We start from the raw sequence: 22,586 nt of genomic DNA on the forward strand, positions 1-22,586 counted from the left end.
GAAGGGGCAGAGAAGCAGGGGACAGAGGATCTGAAGCTCAACTGACTGAGCCACCCAGGCACCCCTCACATAATCTTTTTTAAAAATCTTTATTAGACAGTTAAGAGACCTTTGGAAGTAAAATTACAAGGGAAAATTTTGAGGAAAGAGTGGCCAGTCTATTATCACTCGAGACCTTTAGCAGATCTGGAAGGAAGAGCTCTCCCCACCCCAGGCAGCTGACTGAAGATCGCTAGGTGCCATGGTCACCAGGTGCCTTGGGTCATATGTTGCTCTTGGATGGGCTGCAGCTGTTTCCAGATAGGATTCAGCTCTTCAACTTTGCATGCTGGGTAGTGGGGTTTCCCTCCCTTAATGTGTTACAATGGCTAGGTGTCGTGTTGCTTCTGGAATTCTGGGGGATGGAAGGATGGGGTAAATCAGGCTGAGTATATATGATCAGCATTAATGTTTAGCATGGAGACTTCAGTTAAGGAGGGGAAAAAATTAGTGTGAGTTTTCTCATGGCTGATGGAATAATAAAGTTGAGTGATTGGAGTAAGTGTGGGAATACTTCAAGAACCAGCCTACATTTCTGAAGTAATGATTTCGGTTTTGACTACTGTAGGCGATGAAGTTTTTCAGATTTGTAAGTATTCTTTATTACACTTACAACTCCTTTGCTATTTATTTTATAAGTAGCATCTAGTCTGTGGCTTATCCCTTAACATTGTTGATAGTGTTCTTTGTTGTAAAAAAAAAAATCTGTAATTTTATTGTAGTCACTTTAAATAAGCTTTTCCATTGTTCAGTGGTCATTTATTTCATGGGTGGAAAAGAGGCATATTTTAAAGATTGGAATGTGGTTTTCATCAACATCTTTGTTCTTAAGTGTTTATTTTGAGAGGGGGGTGTGGAGAAAGCATGAGCAGGGGAGGGGCAGAAAGAGAGGGAGAGAGAAAAATCCCAACCAGGCTCCTTGCCATCAGCACAGAGCCCAATGCACGGCTCAAACCCACAAACTGTGAAATCATGACCTAAGCGGAAATCAAGAGTCAGACGCCCAACCGAGCCACCCAGGCACCCCTCATTTTTTTTTTTTAAGGATGCCTTGTGAAGAGCAGAAGTTTTTAATTTTGATGAAGCACTTTTATCATTTTTTTCACTTGTGGTTCAAGCTTTTTGTATCCTGCTTAAGAAATCTTTACTTACCCTAGGGGTGCCTGGGTGGCTCAGTTGGTTGAGTGTCTGACTTCACCTCAGGTCATGATCTCACAGTTCATGGTTTCGAGCCCTGCATGAAGCTCTGTGCTGACAGCTTGGAGCCTGGAGCCTGCTTCAGATTCTGTGTCTCCCTCTCTCTCTGTCCCTCCCCTACTCTCACTCTTTCTTTCTTTCAAAAATAAACATTAAAAGAAAAGAAAAGAAAAGAAATCTTTACTAACCCTAAAGTTGCGAATATTTTCTACTACATTTTCTGCTAGAAGTTTTATAGTTTAAGCTTTTATATTTAGGCCTTGATCCATTTTGAATTATTGTTTATGTATAATATGTAATGAGGTGAGAATTGTATCTGTTGCAAATGGTGTGTTGGAAAGATTATCTTTCTCCATTGAATTACTTTTAATTACCTTTACAAAGAATCAATTGACTATAAATGTGTGGTCTAATTCTGGACTGTATTATATTAATTACTATGTTTATCCCTAGGCAAAATCATAATTACTGTAGTTTCAATCAGATAGTACAAGAATTCCAACTTCATTGTTGTCTTAAAAAATTATTTTGATTACTGTAGGACTTTTGCATTTTCGTAAGAATTTTAGACTTCTGTCAATTTCAGTTGCAGGTAGTGGCCACAGTTAAAATAGCAAAGTGGAAGCTACATTGCCTTTTATGCTAGCCTTGGAAGTTATAGTGTCACTTCTGTCTTATTCTTTTGGTTATAAGCAAGTCATAAGCCCACCCAGATTCAAGAGAAAAAGATTAGAATTTATTTCTCAATAGGAGGAGGATCAGGGTCAAACTGTAGGAAAGCATTGGGATGAAAGATATTGTTACATTCATCTTTGGAAAAAAGACTTCCACATTCCAGCCTCTGGCCACAGTAATTCACATCATCCCACATGCAAAATACACTGCCCCCTTTCCTCAAGACCCTCAAAGTTTCATTCCATTTCAGCATCAGTTTATAGTCCAAGATCTTGTCATCTAACTCAGATCCATGTGTGAATGTGGCTTTTAGTTGTAGTTTCTTGAATTCACTCCCTAAGTACAGTTTCTCTTATCTGAAGACTTTTTTCTAAGTCTTTTGTTTAACAGAGATCTTCTAGGCATGCCTGCAAAATCTTTAGGAGGCTTTTAGTCTGTTTGAAAAGGTCTATGAGGCACTACTTTAAATATTTCTGAAATCATAACAAAGGATCTTACAGATCTACCCTGGATTTGATATCAATTTTCCATGTTACTACTGGTGATAGAGTTGCTAAACTGTCTGAAACAGTGTTTCTTTTCCTTTAGCTTTCTGTAACATTTTCCTTTAAGCCTTCATCAATAATCTCCTTGAGACCCTTTGGGCTTTTATGACCAGTTTCCTTATGACCCTTCCAGCTTCTTCTCACCACTTAACACCAAACGCAAAACCATACTCTAATTTTTTATTGATTTGTTTATTCTTATTTAGCCCAAGTACCAAGTTCCTGTTTCAGTTACTAATACTGTGTCATAAATTTCCCCAAAACTTAAATGATTTAAAACAATAACATTTATTACTTCTTTTGGTTGCTGCTTGGCTGACAGTCTAACATCTAGGCCATCTAGATTTCCCTCCTTCCCTCCCTTCCTGTCTGCCTTCCTTCCTTTCTTTTTCAGTTTTTTTAAAGTAAGCTCTACCCCCAGTGTGGGGCTGAAACTCACCACTCCAAGATCAAGAGGTTGCAAGCTCTACTGACTGAGCCAGACAAGTGCCCCTAGATTTCTCCTGATTGAATTTTTCTTGACTATGGATACTTTCCTGTTTCTTTGCATATCTGGTGATTTTTGAGTAAATAAAATGGTCTTTGTACATAATATATTGTAGAGGCTCTGCATTCTTGTTCATTCTAATTTTCACAGGCAGCTCAGTTACTGATTGATCCATCACCTTGAACTTATGAAGCCTTGGTTTTATGCCATTTTGGTACCAATCTGTGAAAAGCCCAAGATGTTTTCCAATCTAATTTGGTAGGACTCAATCTCTAAATTCTCTCTTCTTGCAGACCTTGTCAGGGCTTGGTTTTAGGCTTTGTTAGGGAGGATCCAGTATATAGGTCTTACTGTAGAATGTGGTTCATACTCTTAGGGACAGCCTTTCTTTTGTCTCAGCAGGATGGCAGGGGTGTTATATAAAATGTTAATGACATCTTTAAACTCTGGCAAGTCTACAACTCCCCAATTCCCCTGGCATTGCTCTTCCCCTAGCACTGCTAGGCTTCTAATATCTCTATGCTGCTCTCACTGTGGTCAGATATATACTCTGAATGATTTCACTTGTTTGAAATTTGTTGAGGTTTGCTTTATGGTGCAGTATATGGACAATTTTGATAAATGATTCATGAGCTGTTGAAAACAATGTGTGTTTTGTCATTGTTGAGTGAAGTGTTCTAAATATGTTTGTTAATTCAGGTTTGTTGTTTCATTCAGTTCTTGTATAGCCTTACTGGTGTTTTTGTCTGTTGGCTCATATTCTTGAAAGAGACTTGTTAGTCTCTCATTATGATTGTAGATTTCTGTATTTCTTCTTTCAGTTTTGTCAGTTTTAATGTATTTTGACACTAAGGTGTTGTGGGTATACAGAATTGATATTGTTATATTTTCTTTGTACAATGACCTTTTGTCATTATGAAACATCCCTTTTTATTTCTAGTAATGCTTCTTACCCTAATGTCTCTTTCACCTGATTTAGTATAGATAGATATGTCAGCTTTTGATTAATGTTTATTAGTGTTTATTCTTTTACTTTTTTTTTTTTGGTCTATTCTTTTACTTTCAACTTTTTCTCTGTTTTTATTTGTTTTTCATGCTTGCACCAGTTAGTTGGGTTTTGTTTTTTTGATTCAGTCTGACAGTTTTAGTCTTTTAATTGAAATATTTAGTCAATTTATAGTTTATGTAATTATTGATAGAGTTGTGTTAAAATTTATCATCTTGCTGTTTATTTTCTATATCATCTTCTATTTTGTTCTTTTTCCTTTGGATTAATCAAGTTGTTGGCATTTTTTTTGTTTTTGTTTTTGTATGATTCAGTTTTCTCCCTATTGGCTTGTTAGTTATACAATCTTTTACTATGCTTTTAGTGGTTATTTAGGTTATGGTATGCATCCTTGTCTAATATAAATCATTGCTTTTATTACTTCCCCAACTGTATTAGAACCTTAGAACATTTTATTTTATTTTATTTTATTTTATTTTATTTTATCTTATTATTTATTTTTAACCTTACAGCATTTTAAATCTGTTTACTTCTTTCCTGCCTTTTAGGTTATATATCCTTATTTTAACTCTACACATTTTACTTAAAAAAAATTTTAATGTTTACTTTTGAGAGAGAGAGAGAGAAAGAGTGAGTGAGTGAGCATGAGTGGGGAAGGGGCAGAGAGAGGGGGGGACACAGAATCTGAAACAGGCTTCAGGCTCTGAGCTGTCAGTGCAGAGCCTGACATGGGGCTTGAGCCTATGAACTGGGAGATCATGACCTGAGCTGAAGTCAGATGTTTAACTGACTGAGTCACCCAGGCACCCCTTAATTCTACACATTTTAAATGCTATAAAATGTTATTGTTTTTCTATAGTCAGTATTCATTATATTTGCCTCATCTATACCCTTTTTGTTCCTTTATTTATTTATTTATTTATTTATTTATAGGAGTTTATTTGAGCAAACATCAAATAGGGTGGTACCAACTAGAAGAGGTTAGGAGCCTTTCCTTTTATGGTGTTTTTCATTCCTTCATTTCTTTCTTTCTTTCTTTCTTTCTTTCTTTCTTTCTTTTTTTTGTCTGAGATCATTTTTTTTCTGGCTCAAGGACTCCCTTTGGTATTTAGGTTTGAAAATGTTTTTTGGCAACAAATTTAATGTGTGTTTCTGTTTGTCTGAAAATTGCTTTATTTTGCCCTCATTTTTGAATGATGTATTAGCTGGTACAAAATTCTAGGTTGCCAGTTATTTTCTTTCAACACTTAGAAGATTTTCCACTGTCTTCTAGCATCTTTCATGTCTGAAAAATACATTGCCATTCCTATTGTTGCTCCTTTGAAGGTAATGTGTTCTCCCCCACTTATGACTACTTGTACAGCTTTTTATTTGGTATTAGTTTTCAAAAGTTTTGCTATAAGCTCCCTAGGAATGGTTTTTTGTTGTGTTTTGTTTTTTTTCTATTTATCCTACCTGTCATCCATAGAGCTTCTTGATTCCAGTTATTATATATGTTATTTCTAGAATTTCCCTTTGATTGTCTTTTTTTATTGAGTCTGATTATTTGGTGACATTATCCCTGTTTTCATTTTCTCCATTTCTTTGTTTTCTTGCACATTTTATCAGTTATTTATTATTATTATTATTTTTTAAGTGTCTAGACCACCAGTGATTCTGGTTCTGTTTTCTGTTTATCACCTCTTAGTTTTTTGTTTTTTGTTTTTTTTGATACATTATCTTATTTTATTCAAATACCAGTCTGATCACACATGGTCCAAAAACACTCAAATAACAAACCAAGTATAGACAGATGTTAAAGATTGGTCTTCAAATATCATAGCCAATGATGCCACGCTTTCCTATGATCTCGCTGACATAAAATCACATCCACACCTCAGTAGCCACCAAACCATTCAGCAGAGCTTCCTTAACTGTGAGCTGTTTGAAGCTACCAGTTTGAGCACTCTTGACTATTTTTTTCAAGCTCTGAATAGCTGTAGGGATCTCAGCAGGGGTTGGAGGAACCAACTCAACCTTGGCATAGTGTCAAAATGTGGCCAATTGAGTCTTCGAGCAAGTCACAGCAGCCTTCACCAGCTCTGGGGCCTTCTCCGTGAGGTTACGGACAAACTGGGCCATGATTCCAGGATTTTCCCTCTTAGTTTTTGATCATTTGGTCTTGTCTCCTGGCATAGCTGGTAATTTTTCATTGAATGCTGGGCAGTGTACATAAAAAGTTATAGAGACTATGGATAATATCTTTAGAGAAGTTTTCCTTTTCTTCTTCTAGGCACATATAGTGGGGCTGATCACCTTAATCCAGCAGGACAAAGCTGAATAAATGTCAGATCATAGTTTATAAGCCTTTGTTTACTCCTGGCACACCCCTGTTTCTAGAGTAAGGCCATCCCATAGGTTCCACTTGAGAACGAAGGTGTTCCCTGGAACCATCTGCTCTGGTGGTTCCTAAATTTCTAATCCTTCTCTGCACCTTGAGATTGCAGAAACATATTCTCTGCTTTTCAGTGGCTTTTAGCTTAGCTTTTTAGTCTCCCATCTCACCTTTAGAGCAAAGCAAATGACCTGATGAAAATGAACTGAGTTTTTGGCTCAGTTTTGCTTTTCCCATTTCATTAGGATCATGGTCCCTCGTGTCTTCAATTTTTGTCTTTTTAGCCTCATGAAATTGTCAAAAGTTCTGGTTTCTTTGCTTTTTATTAACAGCCCTCAGTTTGGATGACTCTCAGTTTGCCCCAACACTCAGACTTGGCAAAAGAGGGGAATAAATGGCAGGAGAATGCTAGCTCACCTCTTCTTAATTTCCCTTTCTCTGTAATCTTGTCCCTTCTACTTCTGGTTCTCTCAGCATCTCTTCAATGCCTTCAAAAAGGTTTTGTTGTTTTTAAATTCAATAACATGTTTCTAGCTATTCTTAGTGCAAGCAGTGGTTTGCCTCAAGCTATTCCATCTTAGCTGGAAGCAGAAGCACCAAGCCAACATTTAAAAATATGTATATATTCTTATTGAGGTACATTTTAAAGTTATAATTCAATGATTTTTAGTATATTCACAAGGTTTTTAACTATCACTACTGTCTAATTTCCGAACATTTTCATTACTCCAAGAAACAACCCTGTTATCCATAGGCAGGCACTCCCATTACCCTCTATCTCAGCCCCTTGCAACCACTATCCTGCTTGCTATCTATATAGATTTACTTGTTCTGGGCATTTCTATAAGTGGAATTGTACAATATGAGGCCTTTTGTGTCAGACTTCTTTAACTTAGTGTAATGACTAAGCCAACTGTGTGTATGTGTGTGTTAAAATATATGTAACATGAAATTTACCATTTTGGCCATTTTAAAGTGTAGAATTCTGTGGCATTAAGTACATTTACACTGTTTTGTAACCTTCACCACTATCCATTACCAAAACTTTTTAATCATCCCATATTGAAACTCTGTACCCTTTAAATCATCACTCTCCGTCACTTTCTGTCTTTATTTTAACTATGCTAAATACTTCATATAAATAGAATCAGGCAGTATTTGTCCTTTTGTGACTGAATTATTTAATTTAACATAATGTCTTCAAGAATCACATTGTAACCCAGCAATTGCACTACTGGGTATTTATCCAAGGGATACAGGTGTGCTGTTTCAAAGGGGCACATGCACCCCAATGTTTATAGCAGTGCTATCGGCATTAGCCAAAATATGGAAACAGCCCAATTGTCCATCAATGGGTAAATGGATAAAGAAGATGTGGTGTATATATATATATATATATATATATATATATACACACACAATGCGGTATTACTCGACAATCAAAAAAAAAAAAAATGAGGTCTTGCCATTTGCAACTATGTGGATGGAACTAGAGGGTATTTTGCCAAGCAAAATAAGTCAGAGAAAGACAAATATCATATGACTTCACTCATATGTGGAATTTAAGATACAAAAAAGATGAACATAAGGGAAGGGAAGCAAAAATAATATAAAAACAGGGAAGGGGACAAAACATAAGAGACTCTTAAATACAGAGAACGAACAGGGTTGCTGGAGGGGTTGTGGGTGGGGGGATGGGCTAAATGGGTAAGGGGCATTAAGAAAGACACTTGTTTTTCTTAATGAAGCACTGGGTGTTATACATAGGGGATGAATCACTAGAATCTACTTCTGAAATCATTATTGCACTAGATGCTAACTAACTTGGATGTAAATTTAAAAATAAATAATAAAAGAAACAAAAAGAATCACATTGTGGCACGTGTCAGAATTTCTTTCTAAGGCTGAATAATATTCTATTGTATGTATATATCACATTTTACTTACCCTTTTATCCATCAGTGGATACCTAGGTTGTTTCCTTGTTTTAGCTATTATGAATAATGATCCTGTGAGCACCTGTATGTCAAGACTCTGCTTTCAGTTCTTTTGAGTATATGTCCAGAAGTGGAATGGCTGGATCACATGGCACTCCAGTGTTCTAACTTACTGAGGGATTGCCCTACTGTTTTCCAGAGCAGCTGTGTCATTGTGCATTCTTTTTTTTGGGGCGGGGGGGGGGGGGGGGGGGGAGAATAATGATGAATTCAATTTTATTTATTCTTTTTTTAATTTTATTTTTTAAATTTACATCCAAATTAGCATATAGTGCAACAATAATTTCAGGAGTAGATTCCCTAATGCTCCTTACCCATTTAGCCCATCCCCCCTCCCACAACCCCTCCAATAACCCTCTGTTAGTTCTCCATGTTTAAGAGTCTCTTATGTTTTGTCCCCCTCCCTGTTTTATATTATTTTTGTTTCCCTTCCCTTATGTTCATCTGTTCTGTGTCTTAAAGTCCTCATATGAGTGAAGTCATATGATACTTGTCTTTCTCTGACTAATTTCACTTAGCATAATACCCTCCAGTTCCATCCACATTGTTGCAAATGGCAAGATTTCATTCTTTTTAATTGCCAAGTAATACTCCATTGTGTGTGTGTGTGTGTGTGTGTGTGTGTGTGTGTGTGTGTGTGTGTGTGTGTGTATACCACATCTTCTTTATCCATTCATCCATCAATGGACATTTGGGCTCTTTCCATACTTTGGCTATTGTTGATAATGCTGCTGTAAACATTGAGGAGCATGTGCCCCTTTGAAACAGCATACTTGTATCCCTTGGATAAATACCTAGTAGTGCAATTGCTGGGTCGTAAGGTAGTTCTATTTTTAATTTTTTGAGGAATCTCCATACTGTTTTCCAGAGTGGCTGCACCAACTTGCATTCCTACCAGCAATGCAAAAGAGATCCTCTTTCTCCACATCCTCACCAACAGCTGTCATTGCCTGAGTTGTTAATGTTAGCCATTCTGACAGGGGTAAGGTGGTATCTCATTGTGGTTTTGAGTTGTATTTTCCTGAAGATGAGTGATGTTGAGCATTTTTTCATGTGTCAGTCGGCCATCTGGATGTCTTCTTTGGAGAAATGTCTATTCATGTCTTTTGCCTGTTTCTTCACTGGATTATTTGTTATTTGGGTGTTGAGTTGGATAAGTTCTTTATAGATTTTGGATACTAACCCTTTATCTGATATGTCCTTTGCAAATATCTTTTCCCATTCTGTTGGTTGCCTTTTAGTTTTGCTGATTGTTTCCTTCACTGTGCAGAAGCTTTTTCTTTTGATGAGGTCCCAATAGTTCATTTTTGCTTTTGTTTCCCTTGCCTCCAGAGATGTGTTGAGTAAGAAGTTGCTGCGGCCAAGATCAAAGAGGTTTTTGCCTGCTTTTTCCTGGATCATCATGGATTTTGATGGCTTCCTGTCTTACTTTTAGGTCTTTCATCCATTTTGAGTTTATTTTTGTGTATGGTGTAAGAAAGTTGTTCAGGTTCATTTTTCTGCATGTCACTGTCCAGTTTTCCCAGCACCACTTGCTGAAGAGACTGTCTTTATTCCACTGGATATTCTTTCCTGCTTTGTCAAAGATTAGTTGGCCATACATTTGTGGGTCCATTTCTGGGTTCTCTATTCTGTTCCGTTGATCTGAGTGTCTTTTTTTGTGCCATCATTGTGCATTCTTGCCAATAGTGCACAAGGTTCTCCACATCCTTGCTAATACTTTTATTTATTTTGTTTTGATAGTAGCCACCCTAAATGGGTGTACAGTGATAAGTTATGGTAGTGTCGATTTACATTTCCCTAATGATTAGTGATTTTAAGCATCTTTTATTAATTCGCCATTTGTGTGTCTTCTTTGGAGAAATATCTATCTTTTGCCATTTTTGTATCAGTTTTTTGTTGTTACGTTTTAGGAGTTCTCTATATATTCTGGATATTAATCCCAGATCAGATACATGGTTTGCAAATATTTACTCTCATTCCATGGGTTGTCTTTTCATTCTGTTGATAGTGTCTTTTCATGCACAAAAATTTTTAAGTTTTCATGAAGTCCTGTTTGTATTTTTTTTTTCTTTTATTGCCTGTGCTTTTGGTTTCATATCCAAGAAATCATTGCCAAACCCAGTGTCATGAAGTTTTTTCCCTATGTTTCCGTCTAAGTTTTATAGTTTAAGGTTTTACATTTAGGTCTTTGATCTATTTTGAGTTAATTTTTGTATATGGCATAAGTTAAGGATCTAGTTTCATTCTTCAGCATGTGGATATTTGGTTTTCCCCACACCACTCGCTGAAGACTGTCCTTTTCCTATGAATGGTATTGGCACTCTTGTTGTAAATGCTTTGATCATGTACGTGAGGGCTTATTTCTGGGCTGTTCATCTTATTTCATTGGTTTCTATATCTGTCTTTATGCCAGTTCCACACTGTTTTGATTACTGTAGCTTTATATTAAGTTTTGAAATCAGGAAGTGTGTATTCTCCTTTGTTCTTTTTCAAAATTGTTTTTGCCTATTTTTGTAAGCAAAATTTTACTGGAACATAGCTACACTTGTTCACTTCTATGTTTATGTATGGCTGCTTTTTAAAAATTTTTTTTTTCAACGTTTATTTATTTTTGGGACAGAGAGAGACAGAGCATGAACGAGGGAGGGGCAGAGAGAGAGGGAGACACAGAATCGGAAACAGGCTCCAGGCTCCGAGCCATCAGTCCAGAGCCCGACGTGGGGCTCGAACTCACGGACCGCGAGATCGTGACCTGGCTGAAGTCGGACGCTTAACCGACTGCGCCACCCAGGCGCCCCATATGTATGGCTGCTTTTGAGCTACTCTGGTAATGCTGGCTCATTACAACAGAGACTGTATGACCCACACAACCTAAAGTATATACTATCAAGACTTTTTATAGGCAATGTTTGCCAATATCTAAATATTTAAAGTCTTTGCCACTACAAATGCAAATAAAAACTAAGAAACAGCCTGAATGAAAAACCTTCTGTGATATACTGATAGCCTGCCATTAAAATGACAAGCATGTGGAGTGTGTCAAAGAAATATTTATATGTATGTAACAAGTGACCGAAGGAGAACATAAAATGATGTGTATTCATTGGTTATCAGTGTGGAATATGCAAATGTATATTAACAAACATGGAAAAATTGAGATCTAAATAGTTTAGAGATTAGTGCTTGTTACATTTTATCTTCCATTAAGACTTCTAAAACAGTTGTGAAGTTTTTATTTTGGAAAATCTCAAACGAAATAAAAAAAGAGAGACAATAGTAAAATGAACCCTGTATTCCCAGTATTCTCTGCCATAGTTGTGAATACAAGGTTAGTGTTGTTTCTTCTGTTCCCCCCAACCTTGGATTACTTCCAAGTAGATCTTTTTTTTTTAAGACCTTACCAGCAACTTTTTTTTTTAATGTTTTTATTTTATTATTTTTGAGAGGGAGAGAGACAGAGAGTGGGTGAGGGACAGAGAGAGAGGGAGACACAGAATCTGAAGCAGGCTCCAAGCTCTGAGCTGTCAGCACAGAGCCTGACGCAGGGCTCAAACCCATAAACTGTGACCTGAGCTGAAGTTGGAAGCTTAACTGACTGAGCCTCCCAGCTGCCCCTGGAAGTAGATCCTTAATGTTGTGACATTTTATCTGTAAACTTCAAAGTATATTTACTTTGTCTTCTAACATATAAAGTCCTAGAAACAGAAACACAATACCATTATCAAACCTAAATATTTTAAATAAACAATTCCTTGTATCATAAAATAGCCAGATAATCTCTGATTATCTTTTAAAAATTATTTTTACTGTTAATTCCACATTTCTACATTTAGTTCATTTGTCTTTTAAATTTCTTTAATCTGAGCTTTCCCTACTTCTTTTTCATTTTCTTTTTTTCCTTGCATCTTATTTTCAGAAGAAAAGGATTCACTTGTCACTGTAGTTTTATGCATTTCTAGATTTTGCTGATTGCATCCTTGTGGTCTTGCTTAACAAATTTAACATAGTTCTTTTGTTTTCTAAAAATCATGGATGTTATCCTTATTACATTGTCAGCTGATTCAAATACATCAATACATTGTCAGCTCATCTTTTGCTTGGAAATCAGCTACCTGGATGTTGTAATACTGCTTTAACCACCTCTTGGTGTCTCATCTAAGAATGCCTCAGTTCGCCTGGAAATCCACCACAGGTACTGGCTGCTGCTGAAATCACTTCGGGTACAGATGACAATCTTGGTTACTCAGTGAGGCTGTCCTTCTGCATTTGACTTGGACTTCCATTCTGGTACGTGCTGTCCTGTAATCTTTCTCAGGTGTTAGCAGTCCCTGGCTCGCTCCATCACACCGCTGGTTCTCCTCAGGACAGTGTCAGGCCTCTCCAGTGGCCACTCCACTCTGCCAACATAGTTTTTTTTCCCTGTGGTTTTGCAAACTGGGAGTGAGATCTCAAGGTGTGTTGAGATTCAAGTAATGTTTTGACACATATATGTAACAGTTGCAGTGTATACATCCTATCGCATTACATCAAGAGGAATATGGTAAGGCTTAGAATTCACTGATCTTTGTTTATACAGATGGGTTGAGAAGAAGAGATGGAACATCTGGAGAAAGGGCCCTGGAAGTGTTTGTACCTTATACCCCCAATGAGTGAAAAAGAGATTTTTCTTTCAAAGCTCCTCATTTGCCTAGTCATATTTGTCATGGTGGTGTTCATAACTCATTCCTGAGAAGCTTATGTAACTGTTCATTGGTGTTTATATAACTCTGGTGATTGCTGCTCACAGCTGGCTCACGTGAAGGAGAAAGTTCAGGGGTATTTGTGACCAGACCTGATTCTGTGATTCTGAATTTGGGTCGTAATAGTCGATGACTTTTAAACCACATGTCTCTTTACCTCCTTGTTGAACCATTTCTCTTTTTCCTCAATGACTTTTGTTGGAGTATATCCCAGAATTTTAGGGAGGGCTATTTTTTGAAAGTTAATTATTTTGATTAGGTTGTAAATTTACAAGGTCCAATATTCAGAAGATACAAAAGAGCATGCAGTGAAAAGTTACATTCTAACTTAGAGGAAAATTAATTATAGAAATTTTGAAATAATAGTTTATTATTAAGAACAGTTTAAGATGTGGTATATATTGTGATACTACATAAAAACCAGAAACTTCATAATAAGCATCATGAAGCAGCAGTGAAGCACTTATAAAACATTGACTTACATGACAGCAGACTTTTTAAGTATTAATACATCTGTAAATTAAAGCTCTTTAACAAACAGACAGTAGTTGTTGAACCCAGAAGCTGAAGATTACTGATAAGGAGCTGGTTTAGACCTGTATCCTCTAAGAATACAGGGGAAACCTGTGTCTGAATTAAGTGTGCATGAGAATTGTATATACTATAATCATTTTATTTTTATATTTTTTAAATGCTTATTTATTTTGAGAAAGAGTGTGTGAGCAGGGGAGGGGCTGAGAGAGGGAGAGACTGAATCCCAAACAGACTGCGCTGTCAGTGCACAGTCCGATGCAGGACTTGATCTCACGAACTGTGAGATTATGACCCGAGCCGAAATCAAGAGTCGAATGCTCAACTGACTGAGCCACCCAGGAACACCTACGGTGATCATTTTAAAATTGATGCTGTACTTAGCCACGTTCAATCCTGGGTCAGATAGGAATTCATAGCTAGGCCTCACAAGTTGGAATGTTTGATTGTGAATTTGTCTGTGATACTGAAAGGTTATCAGATTCTGTTCCTCCTTCCAGAAACAGCCCACTCTGCAAGGCAGGAACCAGAAGAAAGAAATATAACAGTTGGCAACAAATTCCCACTCCTGGATAGATCAAGTTCAGACCCTTTGGCTTGACATTCAAGGCCTGCCCTGTATACTTTGACTCTGTCCTGTCTGCCTACTCTCTAACCTTGCTTCAAATGTTCCTCCAAGTGGTTACTCAATAAATTTGCTTGTGAAATAGAAACTAAAGGGCTTAAAGCCAGGAGAACATCAAATTTCATTATCAGAACCAGGTCAGAGAACCAAAGCACTAAGTTTAAGTGTACCAACCCAGCCTCAAGTGTAACTATGTAGGGCAAGCTGCAGTGTTGGTGGAAGTAGCTATTTAGCAATAGTTATCCCCTCTTAGGGACTCTGCTGTCCAGCCATCTGTTCCTTTGGGAGGAGGAATATTATGGCTTCCCTTTTAGTAGGGAAGAATTCAGGGCTGTGAGTTAGGAAGAAGGTGACAGTAATATTATGTGACAATGCCAAGGGAGTATTAGCTCTTTGGGGAGGGGGGGCTGAAGGAATGATAGTTCTTAAAGAAAACAGAATTGCTGAGCTTTCCTCTTGTAGTGCTTCAGGTGGAAATAGGAGAGGACTGTTTAAGGGGAGGGTAGTGGATTTGGGAGGGCAGCCAGTCGGACTTGCATCTCCTTCAGAGCTTCTCTTTTAGTTCTCATGTCTGGGTGGAGACAAAGCAGTAGCACCTTACTTTCTCAGTAGGTGGAAGATGTCCATAAGCCAGGGCTCATGTTGCATTCCCAATGCTTCTTGCCACCCTGGACTCTGTCTTTGGGAGACCTTTTATAAAAGGCCTGCTGTGGATCCTGTGGTAACAGAGAACTGTGATGTTTTAACCTCTTGCTCATGTTAATGGTATTGCAGTGCCCCATCATGAACATTCCTTGTCTGGTGCCTCCCTTGGCCATTTCTCCTTTGTCTTCAAAAAGCAAAGGTTATCTGCTTTAAACCCTCATGGTCTCTCAGTGTGAGGGCCAAAGAAGATGCTTCCACTGCTGCTGCAGGGGAGTGAATCACTCTGGGTATTCACATGGGACTGTGTGTGCATGTGTGCACACATGTCCACATCCACTACCCATTTCTATCCCCAACTTTTACAGTGGCCACATCAACTTCCCCTCCTCAGCCAAACAACTGGTGGGAGAATGTAGAATGCTAGGAAGACAAGGCCTTGAGGTAGTCCTCCCTGGGACAGGGACTGACTTCTGTGCCAGCATCCAGGAAGGATCTGGGTCTACATCTTAGTCTGCCTTGGGCAAAGAGCTCCTGGGGAGAGACAGGGAAATGGTTATTGGGTTGGAAGGCCCCTCCTGCTGCTGTTTTGCTTAATTCATTTTAGCCAGTATTGAACTACGTGTATTTTTCCAACTATTCCACCTTATTTTAAGTCTATATTCCTGGGGCTCCTGGGTGGTTCAGTCAGTTGAGAATAAGTTCAGGTCATGATCTCACAGTGTGTGAGTTTGAGCCCCACATTGGCTCTGCACTGACAGTGTGGAGCCTGCTTGGGATTCTCTCTCTCCTACTCTATGCCCCTTCCCCACTTGTTCTCTCTCTCTCTGAAAATAAAAATAAATAAACTTAAAAAAGGATAATTTTAAAGTCTCTTCCTTTTGCTTATGCTCCTATATCTGCCTAGAATGTTCTTTCTTTTCTTTTACTGTCTGTTACCTACTTATTGTATTAGGTTAAACCCAGGTTTCACCTTTCCTAAGGAAGTACTCCACCCTCCATGACTGGATTGGGTGTCTCTTCCCAAAGTGTTGTTGCTATTAGGCACTCACCACATGTGTTTCCCCATGTGGACCATTCCATTGTGCCTTGGCACAGGGCCTGGTACTCAAATGTTCATATGTGTGTTAGGCTAAACTAAAAGACAGAGGGGGCAGGAGAAGCAGCAGTGCCTAATTTGTGGCAGTCTCATGTGGAGAGATTTGGAATGAAGATGTGTACAGTCTCATGCGGCAGGTGTGTGTGTGTGCATGTGTATTTGTAAGAAACACTCATTTTGTGAGAAAAAAATGCAGTTTGTATCATTTCTGCTTCTCCTTTTGCTTTATTTTTGATTTTTGATTAGGATATGTAAAGTTTGAGTTTTCCAAGCAAATAAACACTGCTACCCAGAATGGCTGAATAAGCCCCATAGCTTTGTTTGCTGCTAGACTGTTCAATGTGATTGGGAGTATGGAGTTCCATGGAGTTTGGCAGACATGGGTTTAAAGAAGAGTATTTTCCCTGAGAGAGCTGGTGACATCCCCATTTTATAAATGTGGGAACCATGGCTCAGAGAAGTTGAACCCATGAACATAGAACTACCAAGTGGCAGAGCCCGGATTCAACTAGTACCACCTAGGGAGTAGCCCAGAGAGAAAGAGAAAACCACCATTAGAACATCATAATAATAATTACTCCAGGTAAGATCCACTGATGAATGTTAAAATTAGTGGGTAAATTTTAAGAAACAGAATATTTGCATCCTCAAGGCCTCAGAGTCCCCTACCACTCTAAATATTTATTTGCATATAGTTTTAACATATGTCCAGAAATTCTTTGATGCCCCTCTTTCCAGGAAATTGAGCTTAATTCATTTCCCATTGAATGTGGGCTGGGCTTAGTGATTTGCTTCTTTTATTATTTTTCTTTTTTTTCATGTTTGTTTATTTTTGAGAGAGAAAAGGTGCAAGTAGGGGGAGGGGACAGAGAGAGAGGGAGACACAGAATTCAAAGCAGGCTCCAGGCTCTGAGCTGTTAACACAGAGCCCAACACAGGGCTCGAACTCACAAACCATGAGATCATGACCTAAGCCAAAATCGGATGCTTAACCAACTGAGCCACCCAGGCGCCCTGTGATTTGCTTCTAATGAATAAAATATGGAAAGGTAAAAATATTAATTTTACAGTGGAGAGATCTGGCAGATACCACTTTAAACAAGTGATCAAGGCTAATGTCACCAGTAATAAGTCATGTTGATATCATGTACCCTGATAAGATGTGATGAGAAGGGCACTTTATCTCTATGGTATTCTCCACTCCCCCAACCCCAACCATAACTTCAGTCTAATCATGAAAATACATCAGATGCTCAGATTAGGGGACAGTCCACAAAACACCTGGCCAGTACTTTTTAAAAAATTGTTGAGGTCATGAAAGACAAGAATACACTGAGAAACTGCCACAGTTGAGAGAGACTGAGACATGACAGCTAATGCAATATGATATTCTGGATGGGATCCTATAATAGAAAAAGGACATTAGTGAACAACTGGTGAAATCCAAATAAAATTTAAAGTTCAGTTAAAAGCAAACAAAAATCATCCCACCAAACCCCCAAACTTCCTGAGTCCTTCCTGCCTGAAAGCCAAGTGGCATTGACTAGTGCACCTCAGTTACAGCATTTATGTTCTAGTTTTAAATTGCTCTTACCTTTGGGAAAGACCTTTTGGTTGTGTAGTGCTTGTATCTGGGAGGCTCTGGTGGATTTGGGGACAGGCTTATGGTCTGTATGACTGTCAAAGCCTGCCCATCCAGTAATCAGAATGCTGCTCAGCAGATTGAGGAAGAGGGGTGTGCATACCCTCCTACCCCACCCCAGTCCTTGCGGGTGTTTGATGCCACAAATGACATTCCCTCTGCCAGGAATTTCATCCCCTTTCCGCCTCCTCAGGGCAATACCTTTAGATATTCTGCTCACCTTTCAAGGCTTCACTCACATTTTACCTTCCATATTTCTTGTGCGATAATACCACAAAGTAGTGTCTTTCATATTCCTGTGACCCTAAGGCAATTATTCTTGGTTTAGCTAATTACCTCTGGTTAGAAAAATGACGTCTTAAAATTTTAAGTTCTCTCGGTCAGTTAGCCTGTCCTTCCTGTGGTATTTAGCATACCTTGCCTTATTATGTCTAGAAAACAAACTCCTTGAAAGGAAGGAGTCTTATAAATATCCCTTGAAGCATCTTGGACAGTGTTTTCCATGTTGTAGGTCCTCATTGAATGGTCAATGAATTAAATGAGTGAACACTTTAAGACAGTGAAAGGAGGAATATTCCTCTTGTTGGCAGATGAGACTTGCTTAGTGTCACACAGGTGAGTGTGAGCTTTTTTTCGAACCTACTGTCACTTTCAGAGCATTCTGTGGCCATGAAACTTTCTTACTCTGATCATAGTGGTAAATTATAGCAAGTGTGAGGGCTATCATTTGTTGTGAGCCTACTCTAGAGCAGGCTTGGTTCTAGACACACACACTATTTAGTCCTCACAACAGCTCTGAAATGTAGGCATCACTATTCCCATTTTATAGATAAATCCATTGAGATTCAGAGAGATGTAAGTCACTTGCCTTAGATCACCAACTAATAAGATGCTGAGTTGAGGTTTGAACCTAGGTGTGCCTGGCATCAAAACCTGTTTTTCTCCCAGTAAATGTCAGTCCCTGGCACCTCTCTCCCTTTGTCTTTTCAGACCCATCCCTGGAAGACATGTGTGGCACTGAGTGTGCCCAACTGGAGGAAGATGGGCAGCGGCCACCGCGGTGCACTTCAACTACCTCATCTCAGTCTGAGCCTTCAGAGCAGCTTAGGCGCCACCAAGGCAAGAGCCTCACCTCCGAGGACCCCAAAAAGAAGAGAGCTCAGAAGCCCTCCCACATGAGGAGAAATATACGGTGAGCTGTGCTGAGGGTAAGAGGAGAAGGGAAGGAATAGAGAGAGATATTGCCTTCATTTGAAGGCTGTCAGTAGCAGGACTGGTTTGAGCAGGAGGGTCCCCTTTCCAAAAAAGAAAAGTATAAGCTGTGTGCCTCAATTAATAGTGGAGATGCAGCTCAGGACCACCCCCAGGCTGTCTGAGGTTATGGGGCAGACACGGATGGTGCTCAAGCTGTACTGGGGAGTATTCCACTCTCTGGAGGTCCTGGGAGACAGCCCAGGGATGATAGGGTGCTCTGGTTGGACTGTTTTTTTCCTTTATTTTTCCCTTACATTTCAAAACGGGAAGATAGGGGCGCCTGGGTGGCGCAGTCGGTTAAGCGTCCGACTTCAGCCAGGTCACGATCTCGCGGTCTGTGAGTTCGAGCCCCGCGTCACGCTCTGGGCTGATGGCTCAGAGCCTGGAGCCTGTTTCCAATTCTGTGTCTCCCCCTCTCTCTGCCCCTCCCCCATTCATGCTCTGTCTCTCTCTGTCCCAAAAATAAATAAACGTTGAAAAAAAAAATTAAAAAAAAAAAAAAACAGAGGAAGATAAAGGAAAAGAAGTTGGGTTCTCATTTTCTTAGCGCTCAACTTCAATTGACAAGGGCCTGTCTGGCCCAAAGAAGGCTTCTTCCTTGAGCTAAGAGAATGGCAGATGTGAACTTCCTTCACTGTCTAAATCCCCTACAGTCCTTCCATCACATAACCATTTTGCTATCGAAAGGAGATAAATGATATCCTATTCTCCTACTCTCATTTTTTTAACATAATGATAGCTTGGAAGTATTATTCAAAGTTTACGAAATGAGGATGTGGGATAAATAAGGATCTATAATTCTACCCTCCTATATAACAACTCTATATTTTAATACTGCTTTTCAACTTCATGAATCATGTATTACTCTTTTACTTTTGATCTGTTATGTGCAAAGATGAGTTTTCAGGAGCATCTCTCAGGAAGTTAAATAATATGGAAAAATGTTAGCCCACAATCACCTGAATCTTGAAGTTCACCCCCCGCCCCACTCCATTTTTTTTTTTTTTTTTTGCCTCTCCTGTTGCATGGGTGTGTGGGACTGACATGGCTTCTCCTCCTCTTGCCTCAGCTCTCTGAGCTCAGCAATGAGCTCTTTAGCTTGTCATTACATTGTCCAAATTTCCAGTGAACCAACCCAAGTGCTCACTCTTATTGTAATGTTTAGAAAGCTGCTCCGGGAGGATCAGTTGGAGCCCGTTACCAAAGCAGCACAACAGGAAGAGTTGGAAAGAAGGAAACGCCTGGAGCAGCAGAGGAAGGATTACGCAGCCCCCATTCCTACTGTTCCCCTGGAGTTCCTTCCTGGTAAGCAGCAGAGTTGGTGGGAAAGGCCCTGCCTGAAGTATAAGGAGAAGAGGCCTTTGGCACACACAATGGTTAAGGGCAGATCTGAAATAAGATCGTGGCCTCTCAGGAATCATTTTGAGTCATTCGGTTTCTTAGGAGCAGATGATCAGAAATATTTTACTGAAGAAGTTAAAATGGGGAGACCTGGGTGGCTCAGTCAGTTAAGTGTCTGACTCTCGATTTAGCTCAGGTCATGATATCATAGTTTGTCGGTTCAAGCCCCACCGTCTCCCACTCTCTCTGCCCCTCCCCTGCTCACGATCTCTCTCTCTCTCTCTCTGAAAAATAAACATTAAAAAATTTTTTTAAATAAGATGAAAAGTTAAGATGGTTAAACGTGTACCCCTCATGGGGACTCGGCTAGCTCAGTGGGTAGAGCATGCGACTCTTGGTAGCAGGGTCATGAGTTCGAGCCCCACATTGGACCTCGTTAAAAAATAATTATTATTATATTTTTATTTATATATATTACATATCTTATGTATTATATTTATATTTTATACATAATTTATATATCTTAGTAATATATACTTAATAACCAGGAGATAAGAACCAGTAAAGACAAGGGAAGTTAGAAAGGGAACTGAGGTGTTTGAGATACCCTCAACTTCTCTCCTCAGGGGATAGTCCCCTTGAGAGTGACAAAGGTAAAGGGCTGATGAATCATTTGGGGAAATAAGTTTACACTAAAGGTGGTTTTGGCATTCCCTTCCATCTTTTTTTCCCTAGAGGAAATTGTCTTAAGAGCAAACGATGGTCCCCAACTGCCTCCTCGGGTCCTGTCCCAGGAAGTCATTTGTTTGGACAGCAGCAGTGGCAGTGAGGATGAAAAAAGCAGTCGAGATGGTAAGGTCGAGCCAGAGGTGTCTCTGCTTCCTTCTGACTCAGTGTTCACCCTGATTGATTGGCTGTACATCTGAATAGAAATCAGTCCTTCCCCATTTATTTTGGGGTCTGACTGTGACAAATATCCCTGAGTCTCCTTGTAAATGTAAGGTTTTCCCTTGTCTTAACTTGAAGCCATAAAAGAGAAATAGTAAAACTCAAAATTTTATAAGTGATGACAAGTTCTAACTTTGTTCCCATGCTGTAAGCTTTGATAATGGGCAGTAAATTATCTCTGCTCCCTGGGTTTTGGTTTTTGTTTTGTTTTGTTGGCTATCTCAGAAGTGATTGAACTGAGCTCTGGAGAGGAAGATACCCTGCATATTGTGGACAGCAGCGAATCTGTCAGTGAGGAAGATGAGGAAGAGGAGAAGGGTGGTACCCACGTGAATGATGTCTTAAACCAGCGTGATGCTCTGGGGCGGGTCCTTGTCAATCTGAACCACCCTCCGGAGGAGGAGAATGTCTTCCTGGCCCCACAGTTGGCACGGGCAGTGAAACCTCATCAGGTACAGCAAATCTTGATTCTTTTCTTTGTTTCCTTTCAGCTTCTTTGCTGAGGACATTACCTGCTGGTGGTTGTCAGCATCAGAGCCTGTGAAGTACTTGTTTGGTACCACGAGCAGTTATTAGAAAGCCCTGATCCTTCCTCCTGGCACTTGATGCTTCAGGATTTTTTTTTTAATTGGAATATGAATGTATTTTTTTATTAGGATGCTCACAAGAATGGCACACTAGTACTGTCTTTCTGATGTGATGAAGAATACATACATCTGACCCACACTGTGGCAGGGGTAAGGGCTCTCAGAGCTGGTACCAAGTATCCACTGAAGACATCTCCATTCACCAGAGTGGATGTTTCTTTGACTCCAACATCTTTACTGTAGCTTCTAGTCAGGTCTCCATGCCTTGGGCCCAGACTTCTTCATTCCAGCAGAAGTTGACCCTCTTTTTTCTTGCCACTGTGAACTCCTTCAAGACCTAGGTCAACTGCCCCATGTCTAACTTGCCCAGACAGGCTCCGGAATTCTGCAACACATCTTTGGTATGCTGCTGCCCTGCCACCCTCAGGGGCATGGTTAGGAGTTGGGGAGAGGGGGAATAGCATCACATTACCAAAGCAAACAGCAGGGGCATATTAGCACATGACACTTGGACATACACCTAACAACCTCATAGGATACATGCTTTTTCCCAAGTGCTACATAATCCCCATAGAGAGCAAACACTTATGGAATGATTTTTTATGCCAGGCACAAGGGACACAAAGTGAATGGTGTTTACATACATCATGTCCTACACACAATGGGAAATTAGCACCTGAAAGCTAGAACCAGATCTCTATCTTGGCTCTTCCCTGCCTTTGAATGGTGTCACTGCTCTGTTTCTGCCTGTTCTCAGCATTTAGTTCATTTTTCAAAAGGATACAGGAGGCAGGAGGATAAGATGGCAGAGAGAGTAAAATGGGAGATTGGACTGGGGTGGGTGATTAATATATG

At 39.4% G+C, this 22,586-nt stretch overlaps 1 protein-coding gene and 2 pseudogenes across 4 annotated transcripts in view; 1 reads left to right on the plus strand and 2 right to left on the minus strand.

The window, feature by feature from the left end:
- The window catches only part of RAD54L2 (RAD54 like 2), a 111,314-nt gene that overhangs the window by 64,002 nt on the left and 24,726 nt on the right, over nt 1-22,586 (plus strand). For all 4 annotated transcript variants that reach the window (XM_047849968.1, XM_047849969.1, XM_047849970.1 and 1 more), the window contains 4 exons: nt 18,592-18,793; nt 20,021-20,160; nt 20,932-21,048; nt 21,370-21,596. In XM_047849968.1, the coding sequence (XP_047705924.1) occupies nt 18,592-18,793; nt 20,021-20,160; nt 20,932-21,048; nt 21,370-21,596 (686 nt within the window). The remainder of the gene's footprint in view (nt 1-18,591; nt 18,794-20,020; nt 20,161-20,931; nt 21,049-21,369; nt 21,597-22,586) is intronic.
- LOC125160728 (ATP synthase subunit g, mitochondrial-like) lies at nt 5,759-6,070 on the minus strand (annotated as a pseudogene).
- On the minus strand, nt 12,456-12,665 carry LOC125160729 (SNRPN upstream reading frame protein-like; annotated as a pseudogene).

This window comes from Prionailurus viverrinus, chromosome A2 (genome assembly GCF_022837055.1).
Source record: "Prionailurus viverrinus isolate Anna chromosome A2, UM_Priviv_1.0, whole genome shotgun sequence".
Classification (NCBI taxonomy): Eukaryota; Metazoa; Chordata; class Mammalia; order Carnivora; family Felidae; genus Prionailurus; species Prionailurus viverrinus.